The sequence below is a fragment of the Pelodiscus sinensis genome, chromosome 19 (assembly GCF_049634645.1).
Source record: "Pelodiscus sinensis isolate JC-2024 chromosome 19, ASM4963464v1, whole genome shotgun sequence".
NCBI classification, from domain to species: Eukaryota; Metazoa; Chordata; order Testudines; family Trionychidae; genus Pelodiscus; species Pelodiscus sinensis.
This window is the reverse complement of record NC_134729.1, coordinates 7,774,886-7,794,385: the sequence shown is the minus strand read 5'-3', so window position 1 is coordinate 7,794,385 and position 19,500 is coordinate 7,774,886. Positions and strand designations below refer to the sequence as shown.

The following is a 19,500-nucleotide window of genomic DNA, read 5'->3' as shown; positions in this document are numbered from 1 at the left end:
ACATTTTCAAATATTTTGATTTCTATTCCAACACAAGCAGGGGTGAGCAATGATTTCTGATGGGGGCCACTCCCAGAATCCGGAAAGTGGTTGAGGGCTGCGCTCTTCCATATTAGTGGAGGTGGTGCAGGGTCTAGGATGGAGGTTGCGGGCAGAAGGGAGTTTGGGGTAAGGGAGGGAGTTTGGGCAAAGGAGGCAGTTGTGACCTGGGGCATTGGACTGGGAGTGCAGGGGGTTGCATTGTGACCTAGGGCAGGGAATTGGGGTACAGGAGGTGGTGCAGGGGATTGAGGTGCAGGGGTTAGGGTTGTGAGCTAGGGCAGGAGGGGACTGTGACCTGGGGCAGGGGATTGGGGTGCTGGATCTGGGAGGGAATATGGTGTAGGAGGGGAGCAGAGGATTTGGGTATGTGGAGTAGGGAGCAGGAGTGGGGGCCAAAGGGTTGAGGAAGGGAGGGGCTGGGGTGCAAGGCAGGCTCTGGCCAGAAAACTTACCAGCCAGCAGCACTTTTCTGAAGCAGCCTCTCTGCCTGACCCATCCCCGCACAGGCTACAGCTATGTGCTCTGTGAATAACTACCAGCCCTGCAGGGGAGGGGGCGTGGTGCTTCTTGGTTGCTTGTTATTGAAACAGACAGTTCCCATTGGACAGTTTCTGGCCAAAAACTGGCCAATGGGATTGTGCTGGGGACGGGAGCAGCTCCTAAAGCCTTTCCCTCTCCCCTCCGGGCTCACAGATTTGAATGCAGACAGGATTCTGAGTGGCGTGCTAGTGGGGCGAGGCAAGCAAGGACCCTGCCTGGGGCTCTGTACCGTCCACGGCTGGATCCAGTGGCTTGGTGGGCTGAATCCGGCCTATGGGACAGGGCTAACTTTATATTATTATTTTTATTACTCATATTTGCACTGTAAAAAATATAAACAAAAAGAAATACAGGTTGCACCTTCATAAACCAGAACTCTCTGGTCCGGCAACATATATGGTACGGAAGAACCATGGATATTCCAGGATCAGAGTCCTGGCACACTGTAGGGGGAGTGGGAAGACAGGGAGCCTAGTGCTATGCAGGAGGGGAGGAACATGCAGCCCACCTGGGCTGCAAGGGTGGGGAGGTGGGAGCATACTCAGCCGGGCTGTGAAGGTGGGGGGCGGTAGCCAGCATGCAGCTCAGCTGGAATGTGGAGTCCGGGAACTAGCACAGGGCTCAGCTGGACTGTGGGGGGAGCCAGGAAGTCCGGTGGAGAGGCAGGGAGGGAGAGGGGGCCAGCAGCAGGAAAGCCAGAAATGGCCTCCTCCCTTCTGGAAAAACCTCTCATCTGGGACCAGCCAGATTCCAAGGGTACCGGACCAGGGAGGTCCAACCTATAGTATTTTTTTCAATTTGCTCCTACTGTAGTGCAGTCTCTTTATCATGTAAGTGTAATTTACAAATACAGGGTTTTTGTTACATACTTGCGATCAAAAAGAGAAGGATGCGAACCTTCAGAGCCCCCAGCTCCACTCTGTCCCACTTCTTATGCAGTCAGTCTCTCAGACAAGCAGGTTTGTTTGCATTCATGGGCAATAATGCTGCCCGCTTCTTACTTACCATGTCACCTGGAAATGAGAGCAGGAGTTTGCATGGCAGGATAGTAGCCGGCATTCCAAGGGATTTACCTGCCAGATATGCTGAACATTTGTATGTCTCTTCATGCTTTGGCCGCCATTTCAGAGGACCTGCTTCCCAGCTGACAGTGCCCATGAAAAAAGTAATGTGTGAACTAAATTTGTGACTGAACTCCTGCTCCAATCTACCCACTTTCTGCCGCAGACTTTGTGTTACAAAAGCCTCGGATGATGGCCTGGCACTGGCTGCTCATTTTAAGAGTAATCGCTGCGTGTTGGACACAGCACAAAGAAAGTGCCAACATGAGACTCCTAAAGAGGGCGGCAGCACTGGACCCAAGGGTTAAGAATCTGAAGTGTTTCTCAAAATCGGAGAGGGACGAGGTGGGGAACTTGCTTTCAGAAATCTTAAAAAGCTGCCCTCCAATGTGGAACTATAGAACCCAAACCACCAAAAAGCCGATCAGTCTCCTACAGGTGGCATGCGTTGGTCTCACTGCTTCAGATTATGATTGAGCAAAACCCATCACCAGGATGCAATGGTGGTTAAAGCATGACAGGACATATGACTCTTTAGGGCAGAGGGGGAACCTAAGGCCCAGGGGCCAGATGCAGTCTCTGGCTTGCCTGGATTCGGCCCCTGGGGCTCATGGCTCTTTCCCCATCCCGCCTCCCAGCATTGGGGAGCCTGCACTGGCAGTCCAGCCCCTGCTGCCCCCCACCCGACTGATTTTTCTTTAGGGAATCTGACCCATAAATATCTTGTGAAGCTGGCTGTCACTGTGCCACCTGACACTCTGAGGTGTTCTTACTCTGAGGTGACATTGTAAACAAGAATCAGGCAGCAGTATCTCCTGCAAACGTCAACAAATGTGTTTGCCTGAGCGATTGACCAAACGAGATGTAAGGACTGAGTGGACTCGCAGGCTCTAAAGTTTTCCATTGTTTTATTTTGGAATTCAGTTATTTTTGTACATCATTCTACTTTTCTAAGTTCAACTTTCAAGATAAATAAATTGCATTACAGTACTCATATTAGGTGAACTGAAAAGTACGATTTTTTTGCAGTGCAAATATTTGTAGTAGAAATAAATGTAAAGTGAGCAGTGTACAGTTTGTGTTCTGTGTTGTAAATGAAGTAATTATATTTGAAAATATAGGAAAGATCCAAAAATATTTCAATAAATGGAATTTTATTATTAACATCAAAATCAATCACACAATTAAATTTTAATCACTTGCCAGCCTATTAACAATCTGTTTTAACTGTGATGTTCTGAGCATCTTTCCCAGCCCTGAAGAAGATCTCTGTATTGCTTGAGAGCTTGTCTCTTTCATCAACAGATGTTGGTCCAGTAAAAGATATTACTTCACCCATCTCCTTGCTCTAGTAAATAGGCAGACAACATTTACTCAGCCTGTTAAACTCAATGCTTTTCACAAGTACTAAACATGCACAACTTCTTTTAGAAGCCAAAGAGCAGAGTCACTGGTACCTTTTTTGCAAATACGCTGTCAAAGTGGGGGCCCGCAAGAGACCTTAAATACTTTGCCTCTATAGGCTTCTGCTAAAAAAAACCTCCCCAAAGTTAAGTAAAATGCGAAGTTAAGTAAAATGCGAAGTTAAGTAAAATGCAAACCCCAAAGTTACTGATTCCCTAGACTTGGGAGATTGGCTGCCACCACCATGTGTAAAAAAACCCTTCTTCTTAGACCCAGGAAGAAGCACTTGAACTTGTGCCAGTGGGTTACCCCCAAGCTCTTTTACCACAAGAGAGCTTGAAGAAAAAAGAGAAAACAAACTGCAATCTTTGACAGTTGACTTCTCAGGCTTAGGCATGCTTACACAGACCTCCGGCTACCTTTCAGAACACAAGAATCAAACCATTGCCTTAAAAAAGGTGATTTTATTAACAAAACATAAAGATATACTCGATAAAGCATACTTGGTTGCTAGATGTTACAAAGCAACTGAGGTAAGAACAGATTAAAACACAGGGAAAAATGGTATCTCTGGGTGCAGCTTAGATGCATTGAATGGCAGGGGCAACATGGATTTAGCTCAGAGAAGTTTAACCACATAAGAACGCAAAGAAAATAACCTGATTGTGACTAAATATACAGTTTTCCTATCTACGCACGATCCGTGCTTCAATTTCTATGCCCAGTATTCCCCGTAGGCCTGGTAATTCTGCCTGGCTAAATTCATCTTGTTCCCCTCATCTCCTCCTAGCTTAGAACTCACACAAAGAAAACAGCAGGCTGGTATATCTTTCATTCAAATTTCAACACCTTTTACCATTGGCTCTCCTGGCTCCCTTAGCTACCCAACTTTAACTTTTAACCACTGAATGCTGGCCAGCACTCCTCCTACCCATCACATATGCAAATTAGCTCACTACATAATTTGCAGGAAATGTCACTGATGGTGCTGCATGAAACTTGGCATCTGGGCCTAGATCTGTAGCTGCCCACATCCCTATCTGATGGGATGGCCACGGTGCCCTCAGAGCTCAAGTGTGGCTGAAATGGAACACAGGGTTGGCCAGCAAATTGTACCCACACAGGACCATAGAATCATAGAGCTGGAAGAGACCTCAGGAGGTCATCAAGTCCAGCCCCCTGCCCAACGCAGGACCAATCCCAACTAAATCAACCCAGCCAGGGCTTTGTCAAGCTGAGACTTAAAAACCTCTAGGGATGGAGATTCCACCCCCTCCCTAGGTAACCCATTCCAGTACTTGACCACCCTCCTAGTGAAACTTGAGACCATTGCCCCTTGTTCTGCCATCCGTCACTACTATGAACAGCCTCTCTCCATCCTCTTTGGAACCTCCCTTCAGGAAGTTGAAGGCTGCTATCAAATCCCCCCTCACTCTTCTCTTCGAGGGTATGTCTACACTACAAAGATAATTCGAACTAACAGACGTTAGTTCGAATTAACTTTGATAGGCGCTACACTAGCGCTCCACTAGTTCGAAATTAATTTGAACTAGCAGAGCACTTAATTCAAACTAGGTAAACCTCATTTTACGAGGACTAATGCCTAGTTCGAATTAACTAGTTCGAATTAAGGGCTGTGTAGCCACTTAATTCGAACTAGTGGGAGGCTAGCCCTCCCCAGCTTTCCCTGGTGGCCACTCTGGGCACCACCAGGGAAACTCGTCTGCCCCCCTCCCGGCCACGGACCCCTTAAAGGGGCACGGGCTGGCTACGGTGCCCGTGCCAGGTGCAAGCCTGCCAGCACCCAGCCAGCAGACCCTGCACCTGGCACGGCACGAACCAGCTACCCACTGCCACCCAGCCCTCCGCCTCTTCCTGGGACCAGGCTGGAGGTTCCTGGGAGCCTTCCCATGTCCGCAAAAGGCGGGCGCCCACCTCGTCTAGTGTGGAGATCGTGGACCTCATCCACGACCTCCGCACTAGGCACAGGAAAGTGGCCGTCTAGGGAAGGAGAGCTGCCAGCCTGGCCACCCGGGAGCAGGTTTGCATGAAAATCAAGGTGGTCCACTGAGACCCCCGACTCTGAGCCCTGAGCTTAGAATGGCCGTACTGGGTCAGACCAAAGGTCCATCTAGCCCAGTAGCCTGTCTGCCGACAGTGGCCAACACTAGGGACCCTGGAGGGGATGGACCGAAGACAATGACCAAGCCATTTGTCTCGTGCCATCCATCTCCAGCCTTCCACAAACAGAGGCCAGGGACACCATTTCTACCCCCTGGCTAATAGCACTCCATGGACCCAACCTCCATGACTTTATCTCACTTCTCTTTAAACTCTGTTCTAGTTCTAGCCTTCACAGCCTCCTGCAGCAAGGAGTTCCACAGGTTGACTATTTGCTTTGTGAAGAACTTTCTGTGGCCCTTGTCTAGTTTCCTGGGGACAATCCCAGCATTCAGTCTGCAGGAATACACAGGCCTGGAGGCAGAGGAGGCTGAGTCCCACCACCGTGATACCAGCTGCTCCCAGGGGGACATTTCCCTCTAGTTTCCTTGGGTGAGCTCATGTGAGGTCACACCAAGGTTCATGAATGGGTCAGATCCTGCAAGGTGCTGAGGGGACAGAATTCCTGCCCCTCCCACTGACTCCAGGGGGAGTTGTGGAGTCCCAGTGGCTCTGAGTCAGTGCACGTACCCAAACGGGGAAAGGACTGGTGGGGGCCATTGGACTGGTGACAGCCGGGCTCATTGGGATGGAAAGCTGAGCAGACACTCAGATGTGAGCTCAGTACCTGGCTCTGTGGGTCTAGTCAGGCCCCTGTTGTGACTAAGAATAACAATCCTGGCCTTGGTCGAGTCACCTAGATAGACAGCAGATGTTCAGGGCAGGGGGTGACCCCGGGATGTGGCTACACAGCGCCAAGCTCAATTGATTGTCTGGGGCTACTGCAATGCAAACAGTCAACACCCATTCATGATGCTGGTCAAAATGTAGGAGGATGCAAAGGGACAGCATTAGTATGTGGGTGCGGTTAGAGAACTATTAACGGGAACACCTCCTGTAGGTCAGAGCATCGCGGGAGGGGCTAAGCATTACCCCTCAGTTCTCCAGACAGAATAGTGGCACATTCAACATTTTTTCTTCTAACTCCCTAATTTTTTAAAGGAAATCAAATGCAAAAAACATTGTTAATGCAGCTCAGCCACTCTCGGTCGGGTCCCAAGGCCCTTTCCCTGCCACTCAGCTATGAAACACTGACTCGTCTCAAAGACATTCCTTTGGGGTTAAATGAATGCAGCTGAAATCCTCAGAGCCAGATTCTTTGCAGGGATCATAAACCAGTGGGTATTTTATTGATCACTAGGGCAAGGCTGTGAAATGTTATCTCTGTATTAACTTTAATCCTGACCAGTGTTAAGTTCTTGCTCTCAGGCTCCGTATCTGAACCCCTCCCTGCCCCCGTCCCCCAGAGGGCAGCTCAGCGTTAAATGCTGTGCACTTTCTTATAAAGATAGAAGCTGCCACAAAAACGATTAGCTGGAAGGCCGTTCCTTTCAGTGAAATTAGCCAAGTCCCAAAAAAACCCGTCTCTAGACCGTTGGGTGTCCTCGAATCCCCAAATGCTGCCCCAGCTGGGAACCTGGAATGAAGGTCAGAGGGGCACGTTCTGTACTGGCAGTAATGGCCAGAGAGACTGGGTAGCTCCGTGATGGGAATCGCAAGCAGTGGCACCTCCCAATTTTCTCAGTGCCTGGCTGAGATCAGTGCGGGGATGCACCCAGCTGGGCAAAGAAGGAGGCGACACTGGTAGGAAGAGAAAAGAGCTTTGGAAACTGGCAGCAATGATAGAAGCCCTTGTTGATGATGACAACAGCTCTCAGATTAAGTTCTCCACGGCTCCCTTCTGACCACCTCACTGCCCAACTAACCCTGGCAGCAAAACCCACCCACTTCCTTCTGCTGCTGCTGGTAGGCTGTGGCCCAGCCTGACAGACCACAGACCATGTGTGATCGTGGCTCAAGGCTTCAGGATTGCAACTCATTACAACTAGGGAAGGCACATGTCCTGAAACCTCCAATTGGGACAAAATACAGTGCAAAGAAAGGCCTGGGGGGAGAGGGAAGGGGTGCACTGAATACAGTTGCATGCACAGTCCTTCCTGGCACTAGCCCCCCAGCTTCCTGAGACCTGCCTCTCCTTCCACAACAGTGACCACCCATCGCAGTTCTGCAGCACCAGAGCAATGGAATTTTCCATCCCTAGGGTCACTGCATTTCTACAGCCCCCTTCTCCCAGAGAACTCAAAGCACTGTGCTCATGAGTGCAGAAGAAAAAAAACCCTTCTCTCTCTCACCCCTCCAGGGTTGGACGGGCACCGTGGAACTCTCAGCTAGAGCTGGGTCGTGGTTTTTGGACAGTTTTTTCTCTGAGAAATGCAGCTTTGGGTCGACCAGAACTCTCTGCAAGTCTGGTGAAATTTGGTATATAGCTTCTTTCTTTCTTTCTTTCTTTCTTTCTTTCTTTCTTTCTTTCTTTCTTTCTTTCTTTCTTTCTTTCTTTCTTTCTTTCTTTCTTTCTTTCTTTCTTTCTTTCTTTCTTTCTTTCTTTTTCTTGTCAAAAGTTTTCTTTTCAACATTTGCTAAATGAAACCTTTTGACTTTTCTTTCTGAAACGTTTCACTGAAACAACGAGCTGTATTTATTTTTATTAAATCAGAAAAAATGGGGTAAACACACACACACACACTCACTCACAAATAAAAATCACAGCATGTTTCATTTGATCTAAATAGAAAAAAACCATTTTTTTGTTTTGTTTTTCATTTTGGCAAGAAAAACAAAACAAAAAAATCCCTTCCGGGTTAACCCGAAACAAAGAATTTGGGGATTTTTTTGTTCAGCCACTGAGCTCTGCCCACTGCCTACAAAACCTTGACCTCAGTGTGTGCAGAAGAGCAAACAGCAGCGCCTCGGCCCTCTGCCTTTGTCTCAAGGACTCCCAGCTCCTCACTGACACTCTGAGTCCTCTCTCCTTGCCAATGAATCCCTGTTCTGGTCTCTAGGGTTAGGTCAGACCCTGCAGCGCTTACGCAGCCAAAGCTGCAGCTGCAGCCAGAGGGGAGGATGCTTGGAGAGGGCCTGCAAAAATGGCTCATATCGTCCCTAACTAGAGTGCTTTGCGCTCTATTTGCCACTGCTCCCAGTGTTGTCATTTAAGTGCCTCAACAGCACAGACTTTGCTGGGCCCAGGGCAACGGGGAGGAGAGGCTCTGGGCCTCAGGCAGAAGAGGTGGGGTGAGGGCAGCCAGTCCTCAGCACTGGCCAGACACTGCTGCATCTTCCCTAGCCAGCCCTCGGCACGCCTGGACTGCACAGCGTGGGGCCCTGGTGGGGTTTTAAAGGGTTCTGGTCTCTGGATGCTGCGGCTGTCACAGTAATAGCAGCCCAGCGCCCCAGGCCTTTATAAATCACTGGTCCCTGGGGCAACTGCCCCCTTTGCCCCTTCGTCGGTGGCCTTCACTGGTGTGTGTGCCAAGAGGGCAACCAGGGCCTTTGTCACCGCTGCAGGCCTCAGTCTCCCAGCTGACACAAGGCAAAGACATGGCCCGACTTGCAGCCATGTCTAGAGGCCTTACTCATGAGTGCATGCAAAGTGCTTCAGGAGACAGGGCTGTAGAAATGACAATTGTTATTCATTACTAGCTATAATTGTTTACTAATCACCATGTGCCTCGCAAGTGGAGCAGGGAAAAGAACTGACAAACCCCAGATTGCTGCCTCACATCCTCAAACAATTTGAGCCCACCAAGCTATTGAGACCTGTCTTAGACAAGATTACCAGCGTAGCTGATAAAGGTATTGGTGTGGTCGGAACATTCTTAAGAAGTCCATAAGGCATTGGACTTGGTTCAGCCCAACATTTGCATTAAAAAACTGGAAAGCTCTAAAATTAACATGGCTCACAGTAAATGGGTTAAAAACTGACTAATGGCTAGGTCTCAAAATGTAATTGGAAAGGGGGCACCTTTAAGCGGCTACAGTTCCAGCAAAATCCTGCAAGAACGGGTTATATGGCCCTATACCGTTTAACATTTTTATCAATGACCTAGTAGAAAACATAAAATCATCACTGATAAAGTTTGCAGATGACAAAAAATTTGGGGAGTGGTAAATAATGAAGTGGACAGATCTAGATCACTTGGGATATGTCTAGACTACATGGCTCCGTTGATGAAGCCATGGAAAATAGTTTACTCGTCATAGTCAATGAAGCGGGGGTTTAAATAATCCCTGCTTCATTAAAATAGAAATGGCCACCGCGCTGTGGCAACGATCAGCTGATCCAGCACAGCGGGTTAATCTAGACGTGGCGGGGTCGACAAGGGAAGCCTTTGTTGACCGCTCCAGTATGCCTCGTGAAATTAGGTTTACCGGAGCGGTTGACAAAGGCTTCCCTTGTCGACCACGCCGCGTCTAGACTGACCCGCTGTGCCGGATCAGCTGATTGTCCGCACAGCGCGGTGGCCATTTTTATTTTAATGAAGCGGGGATTATTTAAATCCCTGCTTCATTGACTATGCCAAGTAAACTATTTTACATGGCTCCGTCAACGGAGCCATGTAGTCTAGACAAATCCTTGGTGAATATCGCGGTGTCTAGACTGCATCCCTTTTTCGTAAAAGGGATGCAAATTAGACATATCGCAATTGCAAAGGAAGCGGGGATTTAACTCTCCCCCACTTCATTAGTATAAAAATGGCTGCCACTTTTTTTCGGCACGGAGCTTTGCCAGAAAAAAGCGCCAGTCTAGACACAGCCTTTTCCGAAAGATCCCTTATCCCTCATAATGAAGTGGGGGAGATTTAAATCCCTGCTTCATTTGCAATTGCGATATGTCTAATTTGCATCCCTTTTATGAAAAAGGGAGGCAGTCTAGACACAGCGTATGTGTTTCACTATGGCTAACTGTGAATCTGGGATCACAGACTGCAGGCTGTGTTTATAGGCTGGAGGACTCTATCCTGGAAAGCAGTCACTCTGAAAAAGATTTGAAGGGTGGATAATCACCTGAAAATGAGCTCCCAACACAACCAAAAGAGCTAATGTGATTCTGAATACATAAACAAGGAAAATACGAAGAAAAGAAGCAAAGTAATTTTACTTCTATAGTTGGCACTGGTGCGGCCATTGCAGAAATATTGTGTCCAGTTCTGGTGCCCCAAATTCAGGAGGGATGTTGAGGAATAGGGAGGTTCCGAGAAAAGCCACAAGATTGATTAAAGGGTTAGAAAACCTGCCAGATGATGATAGACTCAAAGAGCTCCCTCCATTTAGCTTAGCAAAGAGATGGTTAAGGGATGATTTGATGAGTTCTAAAGTATGTATCTACACAGGGAACAAATAATTGTTAATGGGCTCATCAATCTAGCAGGGAAAAGTCAAGCATGATCCAGTGACTGGGAGCTGAAGGCAAACAAATTCAGACTGGAAATATAATGTACATTTTCACTGGCGAGAGTAATTAACCATTGGAACCAGGGTCACGGTGGATTCTCCAACACAGGCAATTTCTCAATACAGATTGGAAGGTTTTCTCCAAGCACTGCCCGAGGGATTATTTGCAGGAGGTCAGACTAGATGATCTCAATGATCACTTCTGGCCTTAGAACCTATGAATCCTTCCCCCCTCCCCCCACAGACGTGTGCATGCAGTGCAGCAATTGATCCCCATTCTCCTCCCTCACACAACTCGGGATGTGCCCTGCCCCTCTGAAATGTCTCACCCAGCTGGAAAACATTATGCAATGCTGAATGAATTGTCCCAGCTCAGAGCTCTCTGGTGCCTCCCAGAAGACCTCATTCTCTCAGGCCCAGATTTCTTTGATCCCTGTTGGCTGTGTATTTATAACCCACATTATATTCCCATCAAGGGAGTGGGAATGAAGAGCAGAGGGCTGAATGGGGTGACATAGGCACCCGCATGCTTGGCTGAAGTCAGATCCACTCCCTAGGGGAAAGAAATTGGCTCTAGCTTGTAGGTCTTCTTTTCCAGGGTAGACATACCGTGCGAAGACCTGGCTCAGGGCAAGCAGACAGCTGCAGCCACACTTCACTGCCCACCAAAGAGCGAAAACACTGGTGCTCTGCATGAACGCAAGGCGCCACCACCACGCTTGTCAAGGGAGGAAGCCATGGCCTATTTGGAGAGCCTTCCTGCCACTGCACCCACTGCGCTGCTTGCAGCCAGCCGCAGAGCAGTCCCCTCTCAGAAGGGACAGCATGAAACAGCATCTGCCATGGCCCTTTCCCCAGCCCTCCGTCCACCTCCCACAGGTCACAAAGCAGTGGAGATAGCTCTGGGCCTCGGGTGCAGGAGGATCTGCTGAGAACCCCAAGTGGGGCCCCAGGCAGTTAGGAAAACTTACTTTCAAAATGATAGGAGACTGCATCAGAAAAGGCAATTTGTTCCATGCCTGCCCCTCAGCCTTGGGTTGGATAGCGCTGCCTGGGATAGCGCTGCCTGGGATTGTGCTGTCTGGGATAGCGCTGTCTGGGATTGTGCTGTCTGGGATTGTGCTGTCTGGGTTAGCGCTATCTGGGATTACGCTGCCTGGGATAGAGCTGTCTGGGATTGTGCTCTCTGGGATTGTGCTGTCCAGGTTAGTGCTGCCCGGGATAGTGCTGTCTGGGATTGTGCTGTCTGGGATAGCGCTGTCTGGGATTGTGCTGTCTGGGTTAGCGCTGTCTGGGATTGTGCTGCCCGGGATAGAGCTGTCTGGGATTGTGCTGTCTGGGATTGTGCTGCCCGGGATAGCGCTGTCTGGGATTGTGCTGTCTGGGATTGTGCTGCCCGGGATAGCGCTGTCTGGGATTGTGCTGCCCGGGATAGCGCTGCCTGGGATTGTGCTGTCTGGGATTGTGCTGTCCGGGTTAGCGCTGCCTGGGATTGTGCTGTCTGGGATTGTGCTGTCCAGGTTAGCGCTGTCTGGGATTGTGCTGTCCGGGATACAACTGCCAAACGCTCGGTGCAATCAGAAAATGCACAGGCGGAAACTTTCTCGTGAATTCAATCACACGCAAATTTACAAAATCCAAGGGCCGGGAGACAACAGAGCCAGACGGTGAAGAGCACTGCACAGGTGCAAACCTACGACTGGCCGTCTAGCCCTGCCAACAGGAAAACCACAGCCCAGCATCACAGCTGGCCTAAAGTGGGCCAGGCATTCTTTGCCTCCCTTGGCAATCGAAGCCCAGGGGAGCTTCCTGGGTGGGTCTGTTCATGGATCACCTGAGGCAGGGGCCTCACAGATTCCTCCATTGGAGCACAAGTGTAAAGAGCCTTTTTGTGCTTGTCAAGCTCAATGACAGGGCAGAACTGAAGCCAAAACAGACTTGACATTAGAGCCCCAGGTTGGACTTTTCCCTTCTTTTCCCCTGTGGCTGCCCAATTAGCCCCTTACCATGGGAAAAGCATGTGGAGAATTTAAAGTGCATATTTAAGAACAAATAGTTTGGGGAGATTTCTCTTCTATCAGTGTAATCCTGATGGGTTACCCCTGAATGGGAGCACTGTCATTGGCCAGCCTTTTTTTTCTTGCTTGCTTTCACACTTTCAATGTATCCAAACAGACCAATCAGTCAGGCATCTGTTTCTTTGATCCATAGAAAGAATTTTATTGGCAGGATCTCACTGCCCTTTCCTGTGTCCGTGCTACCACCCTGAATTGGCACCCAAACAGGCTTGGATCTGGAGGAGGAAGCCTCCGAGATCTCTTGGGCTGAACTTATCTCCCCCTTTGCTGCATGAGGCTTTGCCATTGTGTTGGAGGACCTGGTTATAAAACAGGGGGGAAAGAAATAATTACGTGACAGCCAATTCCCAGCCAGGGCACCCATCCATCCGAGGCTTTTCCAATTAGAGAACTATGCAAGGGCATTGTAAAAATACAGTGAATCCAGGGAGTCAATTTAAAGTAAGTCAAAGAAAACCACCCTGAACAGCTCTAGAATTTTTTCCCCCTGGAGATTTTAAATGATAGCCTCATTTTCTCCCCATTCGTCAGGAAAAGGAACAAGGCATCAGTTAACGTGCCCACGACTGTGGGGTTTCCCCCCCAAAACTGTGAGCTCCATTCACTTCAAACATTAGCTTTTCTTGCCCTGGGGCTCCCTTCCTGCTGCCCTTCCTTTCCTCCTCGCCCCCAATGATGTCTCCTGCTTCTAGCCACACTCAGCTCTTCCACCGGCCTTTGATATTTAATAGGCAGGTTCCAGTGGAGACCAGTATGCTGCACGCTCAGCAGGCATTAGCTGCTTTGCATTATGCAATGACAGCCCCATCACAAACACCGTGTTCGTTAATTACTGGCAAGATGGATACAGCCTTTGTACCTACTGAGCATTTCCCTGAGTGCCTTGTGTCTTTCTTTTGCCCTCTGCCTTGCATGTTCCCCTGCCCGTTATTTCCCTGCCTATCCTGGGGCTGTCAATTTGTATCATTGGCCTGTGGCAGGAATGCCCAGTACAAACAATCACCCATCTGGGAGACTGATGCATCACAAAAGGACCCGAGTTTCTAGCAAGCCTTTCGGACCCGTCTGGACGAAACATGAATCAGGACTCTTGAGGACACCAATTCCTCTGTACTTACTGGACTGGGGTGGTATTTGCAAAAGTTATTTCACTGAAGGGGCTTTCACCCGTTGGTTTATCAGAGAAACAACACCCCCACCACACACAGACTGACTCATGCATAGACAGGAACAGAAATGAACCCTGACTTGCACAACGGAACACATGCTCAGACACCCCTTGGCAAAGCAAGCCCGACACCCCATTCACACTGATCTACAGCCAGACACTGGCTCAGCATTTGTGAACGTGCCAGGTGCTTTCATTCTCAGCATGGAAAAGCACGGCATCCCCGAGACAAGCCACCGCACACAAGGCTCAAGAAAGAGGCTGCATGCAATGACAGTACAGTCATGGAGCATCTTTGTCTGGGCCTTTCACTCAAGCCATACACAACTTAGCCTGAGTTAACTTTCTGTGTACCCAATGTGACTGATGGATGTTCTCTGCCCTGCTCACTAGGAGCAAGAACAGATCTGTTCATATTGATTTCACAGGAACTTTTCTGCCTGTGTATTTAAACTGCTGTCTCCAGCAGCCGCATTTTCTCCTGGACAAACTTCGCTCTGGTGTTACATTAGCAGAGTCCCTTTTGGCACTGACTTCACTGGGGTCATCCAGTAAATCAGTGCTAATTAGGCCTAATATTCAGAGAACTAACATAGGACACTTCAGGGAACCCTATCAACTTAAATGCCACGTCCTGCCATCTGACTGTATTTCACCCGCTTTGGTTGGTGGGCACCCACACCTCACAATGACAGGCGCAAGAGGCAAACAACTCTGGTTAAAGCTTGTGCACCATGTTCATTCGGTGGCAGTCTGTGCAGGGGCAGGATGTTTCCATGCTCCCTGGCTGTCTGAGGGCATCGCAGTGACATGGCAGAGACAAACATTGTGGAACAACAGGGAAACACCATTGTAAATAAAAATTGGTCTCTGGAAGGGCAGGTGCCAGGGGTGCGTGCATGGGCATGTGCCCTTATGAATGAAGGTGGCTCCAAGTGGGAACTGAGGGGTAAACTGAAAGCCTGGAACTACATTTAACTTCTCATTGGGTGTGTCTAGAGTACAGGGTTTTTTTTGAAAAAACTTCCCCTGCATCTAGACTGCTGCCCCATTCTTTCGAAAGTAAATCGAAAGAACGCAGCAGTTTTTTTGACCGTGGAAAACCTCATTTTATGAGGAAGAACACCTTTTTTCAAAAGTGCTCTTTAAAAAAAAGGAACTATGTAATGCAAACTGTGCTTTTTCGAAAGAGAGCATCCAGACTGCCTGGGTGCTCTTTTGAAAAAGCAGCTTGCTTTTTTGAAAGTACTGTTGTAGTCTAGACACTCTTTTTCGAAAGAGGCTTGTCGTCTAGACGTAGCCATTGGGACTATCTGAGCTTATAACAATGGCGCTTACAGCGTGTGGCCCAAGGAGAGTTTTCTTTCCATGAAGCCTGACGAAAGGACTGACAGCGCGGGAAAGTCAGGCCCTGCTGCGGTGGAAGAAATTGGCATGGGACTAAGAGCAAATATAACACCGTGGGGAGTGCAAGACCCCAGGGCAGAGGAGGGGGATGATAACACTTTAACTGCACTGACAGAGGAAGGCCCTACAGCCATGGAGGCAGCAGCAGCAGACACTGGCAGGTACAGCCCAGACTGGCAGTGCTTGAGGGCAGGGATGGCGCACAGGGGATTTCCAGGGCAAAGGGAGCTGTGAGATTTCGGGCATCAAGACCAAGAATACCCAGCTCGATAATGTTCAGAACTGAGCTGTGACTCCTGGGGCCATGTTTTCACTGGTGCCCAGCATGAGACACTCCCCCAAGGTTTGCAAAAGGAGCAGTTTGAAGGGGGTGGCAATGGTCACTGCAGGTGCTGCTTCCGAGCGGCGTGGCCAGCTGACTTGCAGAGTGGCTGGCCCCTGCAGTGAGGAACCGTGGTGCTCGGCACTGCTGAATGCTCGGAGGCATCTCCTGTTGGGCCCCAAACTGATTTCAGTGGCAGCTCAGCAGCTAATCTGCCTAGGTGCTTTTGTAGAGCCCACTTGGTGCCAGTCTGCTTCCTACAGCACCTAGACCGTGGAAATCCGGCCCTATAAGCCAATGCCATTAAGTGATGAATGGTCCCAGTACCAGTGGCTGAGACTCCAGCAGGGCTGAGATAACCAGTCCAAGGGATGCGTTACGGGCTCTGCTCACTACTGCAGCCGCCTCCCATCACTGGACCTTCCGGGGGTGCCCCGGGCTCTGTTTCAGTTCTCTTGCTCCGGCTCCTCCCTCTGGGGAGCCCAGTCCTGATCTGATGAAACTGACAATGGGGCTGGGCTGGGGTTTGACTCCCCAATGTGCCAAGAGAGAAAGGGGCTTTGGAGATCAGGCGTCCCATCTCCTGGCACAGCGGAGGGTGAGCAAGGCACGGGCCACTAATAGAGGTCATACTCCCAGCTTGGGTCACTCTGTGTTCAAACCCTGTGGTGTGTGCCCTGGGGAAGGGGAAGTGCTTGGCCGTGGGGTGTGGGGCTCATACAGAAGGGAGCAGGCACAGATTCCTTCCTGTAGCTTTGTATGTAAACTGAAATCCGCGAAGGGCCTGATCCTGCCCCCGCTCACCTTTATGGTCTGACTCTGAGATAACTACACCACTGACCTCAGTGGATTTCCTCCTGCTATCAACTGGCCCCATGGGAGTGAGTAAGGGGGGCATGCAGGAACAGGCCCTCATAGAAGAACTAACACCTACAAATAAAAATCAAAGGAGAAGGGTCTTTTGCATGCCGGGGCAGTTTGGCTGCAACTCTCAGGGAGAGCAGAAATAACACAGACACATTCCTCGTGAGCTCAGCCTGAGCCCAGCCGGGCGTGTGCCGTAGGACTGGGACTGACACAAGCCAGAGCAGCCCATGGCTGCTTAACACTGGGTCCCCCTCTCCTACCTGTCAAGAGGCAAGAAAAGCCAGAGATCTTGATCCCAGTGTGAGGGCCGGAGTCTGGGACCCAGGCCCTGGGCCGATCCCAGGGGATGGAGCAGGAAGGTGGCTTTATGGCACACAAAGCAAGCAGGGTGTGGATCTGCAGTGAGCTGGGCGCATGTCCCTTTGGGGGCCTAGGAAAAGGGACCAGCCATTTCTATGGTAAATGAAAATGTTCCTGTCGATTAATGTTCCCCAGCATCTGGGAAGGGCTTTACCTAATTAGTGGAGGCTGGGCTGAGGCCTACGATAGGGGCAGGTTACCCTCCATATGCTCCTGCAGGACCCTTACACCTTCCTCAGCAGCCTCTGGAGCTGGGTCTTGCCAGAGTCAGGACACTGGGCTGGGGGGACTTTGTCTGGCAGTTCCCACAGCCCTGTGCTAGGTGAGGACGGCTGCTGCCCTTCCGCGGCCACTGCAGGGGGAGCGTTGCCTGAGGAAGGAGGCCCAGCATTGGCTTCCCTTGCTAGTCCCATGTCTCCGTTGGCTCATATGGCAGGGAGGGGAAGGGTTAGGAGTAAGGTGGGATGGGGCTGACAGATGCTGGGCTCTCACCCTTCCTGACCCTGACGTCCCCATTTCATGGGCTCTTCCTGCCTGCCAGGTGGCGGCTAGAAAGAAGCAAATCACTGACCGGACTCTGAGAGGAGGGAAGGCAGAGGGGAGCGGGGAGCCCCGCGTTGCCCGAGGCTGGGATGCTTGTAGCCAGCCGCAGAGCAAGGCTTGCCGCAGTGTGGGCTGCAACGCTGCGTCTCCTGTATCCTCCCTTCAGTGCCCTATTCCTGCACCCCCATCAGGCAGAGCTGCCATCGGAGGAGAGGCCATTCTTGCTCGCCACCCTTGCAGACGCTGCTCCCGCAGAGGAAGGGGGCAGCTCTGGAGGTGTTGGCCCCTGTGCAATTGTCCTGACTTCACTCCTGATCCGGAGGCACTCCTGTTTTATACTGTGCAACGCAAGCTGCACACGGGGTGATCGGTGCACGGGCAGGGCTGGACCCACCGCTCTCGGACACAGGAGTGACTCTGCTGATTTCATAAAGCGGCTCCTGATTTAAACCGCACGCTCTGGATTGATCTGATTGTTCGATCCTTGCTTTAACCCTTTCATTAACTGGCCCTTAGAAACAACCCTCCTTTGTTGCTGCCAAATTAAATCAGTTGCTCGAGGGCTCTGCTGCTCTGATCCCACTGAGGCCCCCCCATCAACGTGAGTGGCGGCTCGGCCAGGAAAGCTCAGGGGTCAGCTACCCCGCCCGAACACCGGGCTTGTCGCACGTCTGGGATTTGTTCAAAAACACCGCCCAAGGCAGCGGGGGGAGGGGAGAAATGCCATTTGTTTTCCATGGAGAAGCTGCAAATGCAGGAAGCAGGAGGGAGGGATGCAGAGACTGCCCCAGGGAGCTGGGCGTTTGCTCTACGTACCTGTTGGCTGGATCCTGCGGGTTCAGTGAGAAGCAGACATGGACCAAGCCCCTTCCATCCTCCAGACGGAGAAGGCGTAGCTCAGCCTCTCGTGGGCCAGGTAGTTGCAGCTGGTGATCTTGTGGTCCAGCTCATCGCTCTGCAGCACCTGGTACAAGAAGTCTATGTAGCGTGCGGCCAGCTTGAGGGTCTGGATCTTGCTGAGCTTGTCGGAGGGCAGCGTGGGGATGATCTTGCGCAGCTCGGCAAAGGCATCGTTGAGCGACTGGGTGCGCTGCCTCTCCCGTACGTTGGCGATCACCCGCTGAGTGTGCACGTCCTCGAAGGACTGGGGGACGGGGCTGCGCTTGCTGCGCTTGCCCTGCGGCGAATGTGAGCTGCACTCCTCCATGGGCTTGCCCAGCTGGGCGCGCTTGCGGAGACATTTCTTATGAAGCCGTTCACCCTCCTCCTCACTTGTGACCAGGCTGCCTTCAGGGGAGTCCGGGCACATGCTCTCCTCTTTCATCTTCTCAGCACTGGTCCCCTCCAGCCCAGGAGCCTCTCCCACCTGGCAGGCACCGGGGCCTTGGACCTCACAGGATGGAGGGCCTGCAAAGGCCACAGTGCATCTGGAGAGGCAGCCTGGGAAGCAGACAAAGCCAGCTTAGGGAATGCAGCCCTGACGTGTCCACTGGCCAGACTTCCCAAACTTCCTCAAGGCTCGGAGCCTCCCCAACCTTCAAGGAGCTGGGTGTTTTTTTGGTTTTTTTTGTTGGGGGGGGCTAAGGAGAGGAGGGACATTTTAATAACTTTGTTGATGTCCTTTGCTGATAGGGCAGGAAGGGCTGGGGGTGGGGCCAAGCACAGACCAATACAACAGTACAAGGTAATGAAAACATCAGTGGAGCTTATGGGTTCCAGATTTCCTTTCTCCCTTCCCCCACAACACACCCCAGGCCCTTAGGCACAGATGCTCCTGCCTGCTGCCCGGATGTCAGAGGAAGTTCCTTCTGCTAACCTGAGCAACAGGAACCGCAGTGAAGTCTTTTTCAACCACCCCCCTCAGCGTGTTAAAGCCAGTCACTACCCCTGATTTCTAAGTCTGATCGCTGATTTTTAACCCAAGCCTTTTATCAGGGTCAGATTCAGCTGGAGATGTGGGAAAACATTTGCTGTGAGATCACATATTGTGGACAGAGCCAGACGGGACATTCACTGGATCCAACAGAAGATGCGGTAGCTCAGACCATTCTCTTCTTAGGCAGCAGGATGATTCTGAACAGCCGGCATGCAGCTGGGCTTGCATCGCATCTCTATCTATCTGTCTGTCTGTCTGTCTGTCTGGGCCTTGTCACCATAGTATGCCAGCAGACACAGATAAGCCTCCTCCTGAAATAATTGTTAACAAAATAGTTGACACAATCCAACAAACTACAAGAATCCCAGAACCCACAAAAA

General features: G+C 50.7%; 1 protein-coding gene across 3 annotated transcripts in view; it reads right to left on the bottom strand.

Annotated features, from left to right (window-relative positions):
• Nucleotides 1-18,891, bottom strand: part of LOC102463690 (twist-related protein 2-like) — a 39,986-nt gene extending 21,095 nt beyond the window's left edge. Inside the window, exons 1-2 of one of the 3 annotated variants that reach the window (XM_006134642.4) lie at nucleotides 18,061-18,877; nucleotides 2,781-2,991 (exon numbers count right to left, since the gene is read on the bottom strand). In XM_006134642.4, coding sequence (XP_006134704.1) covers nucleotides 18,083-18,568 — 486 coding nt within the window. In that variant the 5' untranslated portion in view covers nucleotides 18,569-18,877 and the 3' untranslated portion in view covers nucleotides 2,781-2,991; nucleotides 18,061-18,082. Of the gene's footprint in view, nucleotides 1-2,780; nucleotides 2,992-18,060 lie in introns of those variants that run through there. The other 2 variants (XM_075902091.1, XM_006134641.4) reach the window with 2 other exon arrangements.
• Nucleotides 18,892-19,500: the final 609 nt, after the last annotated feature.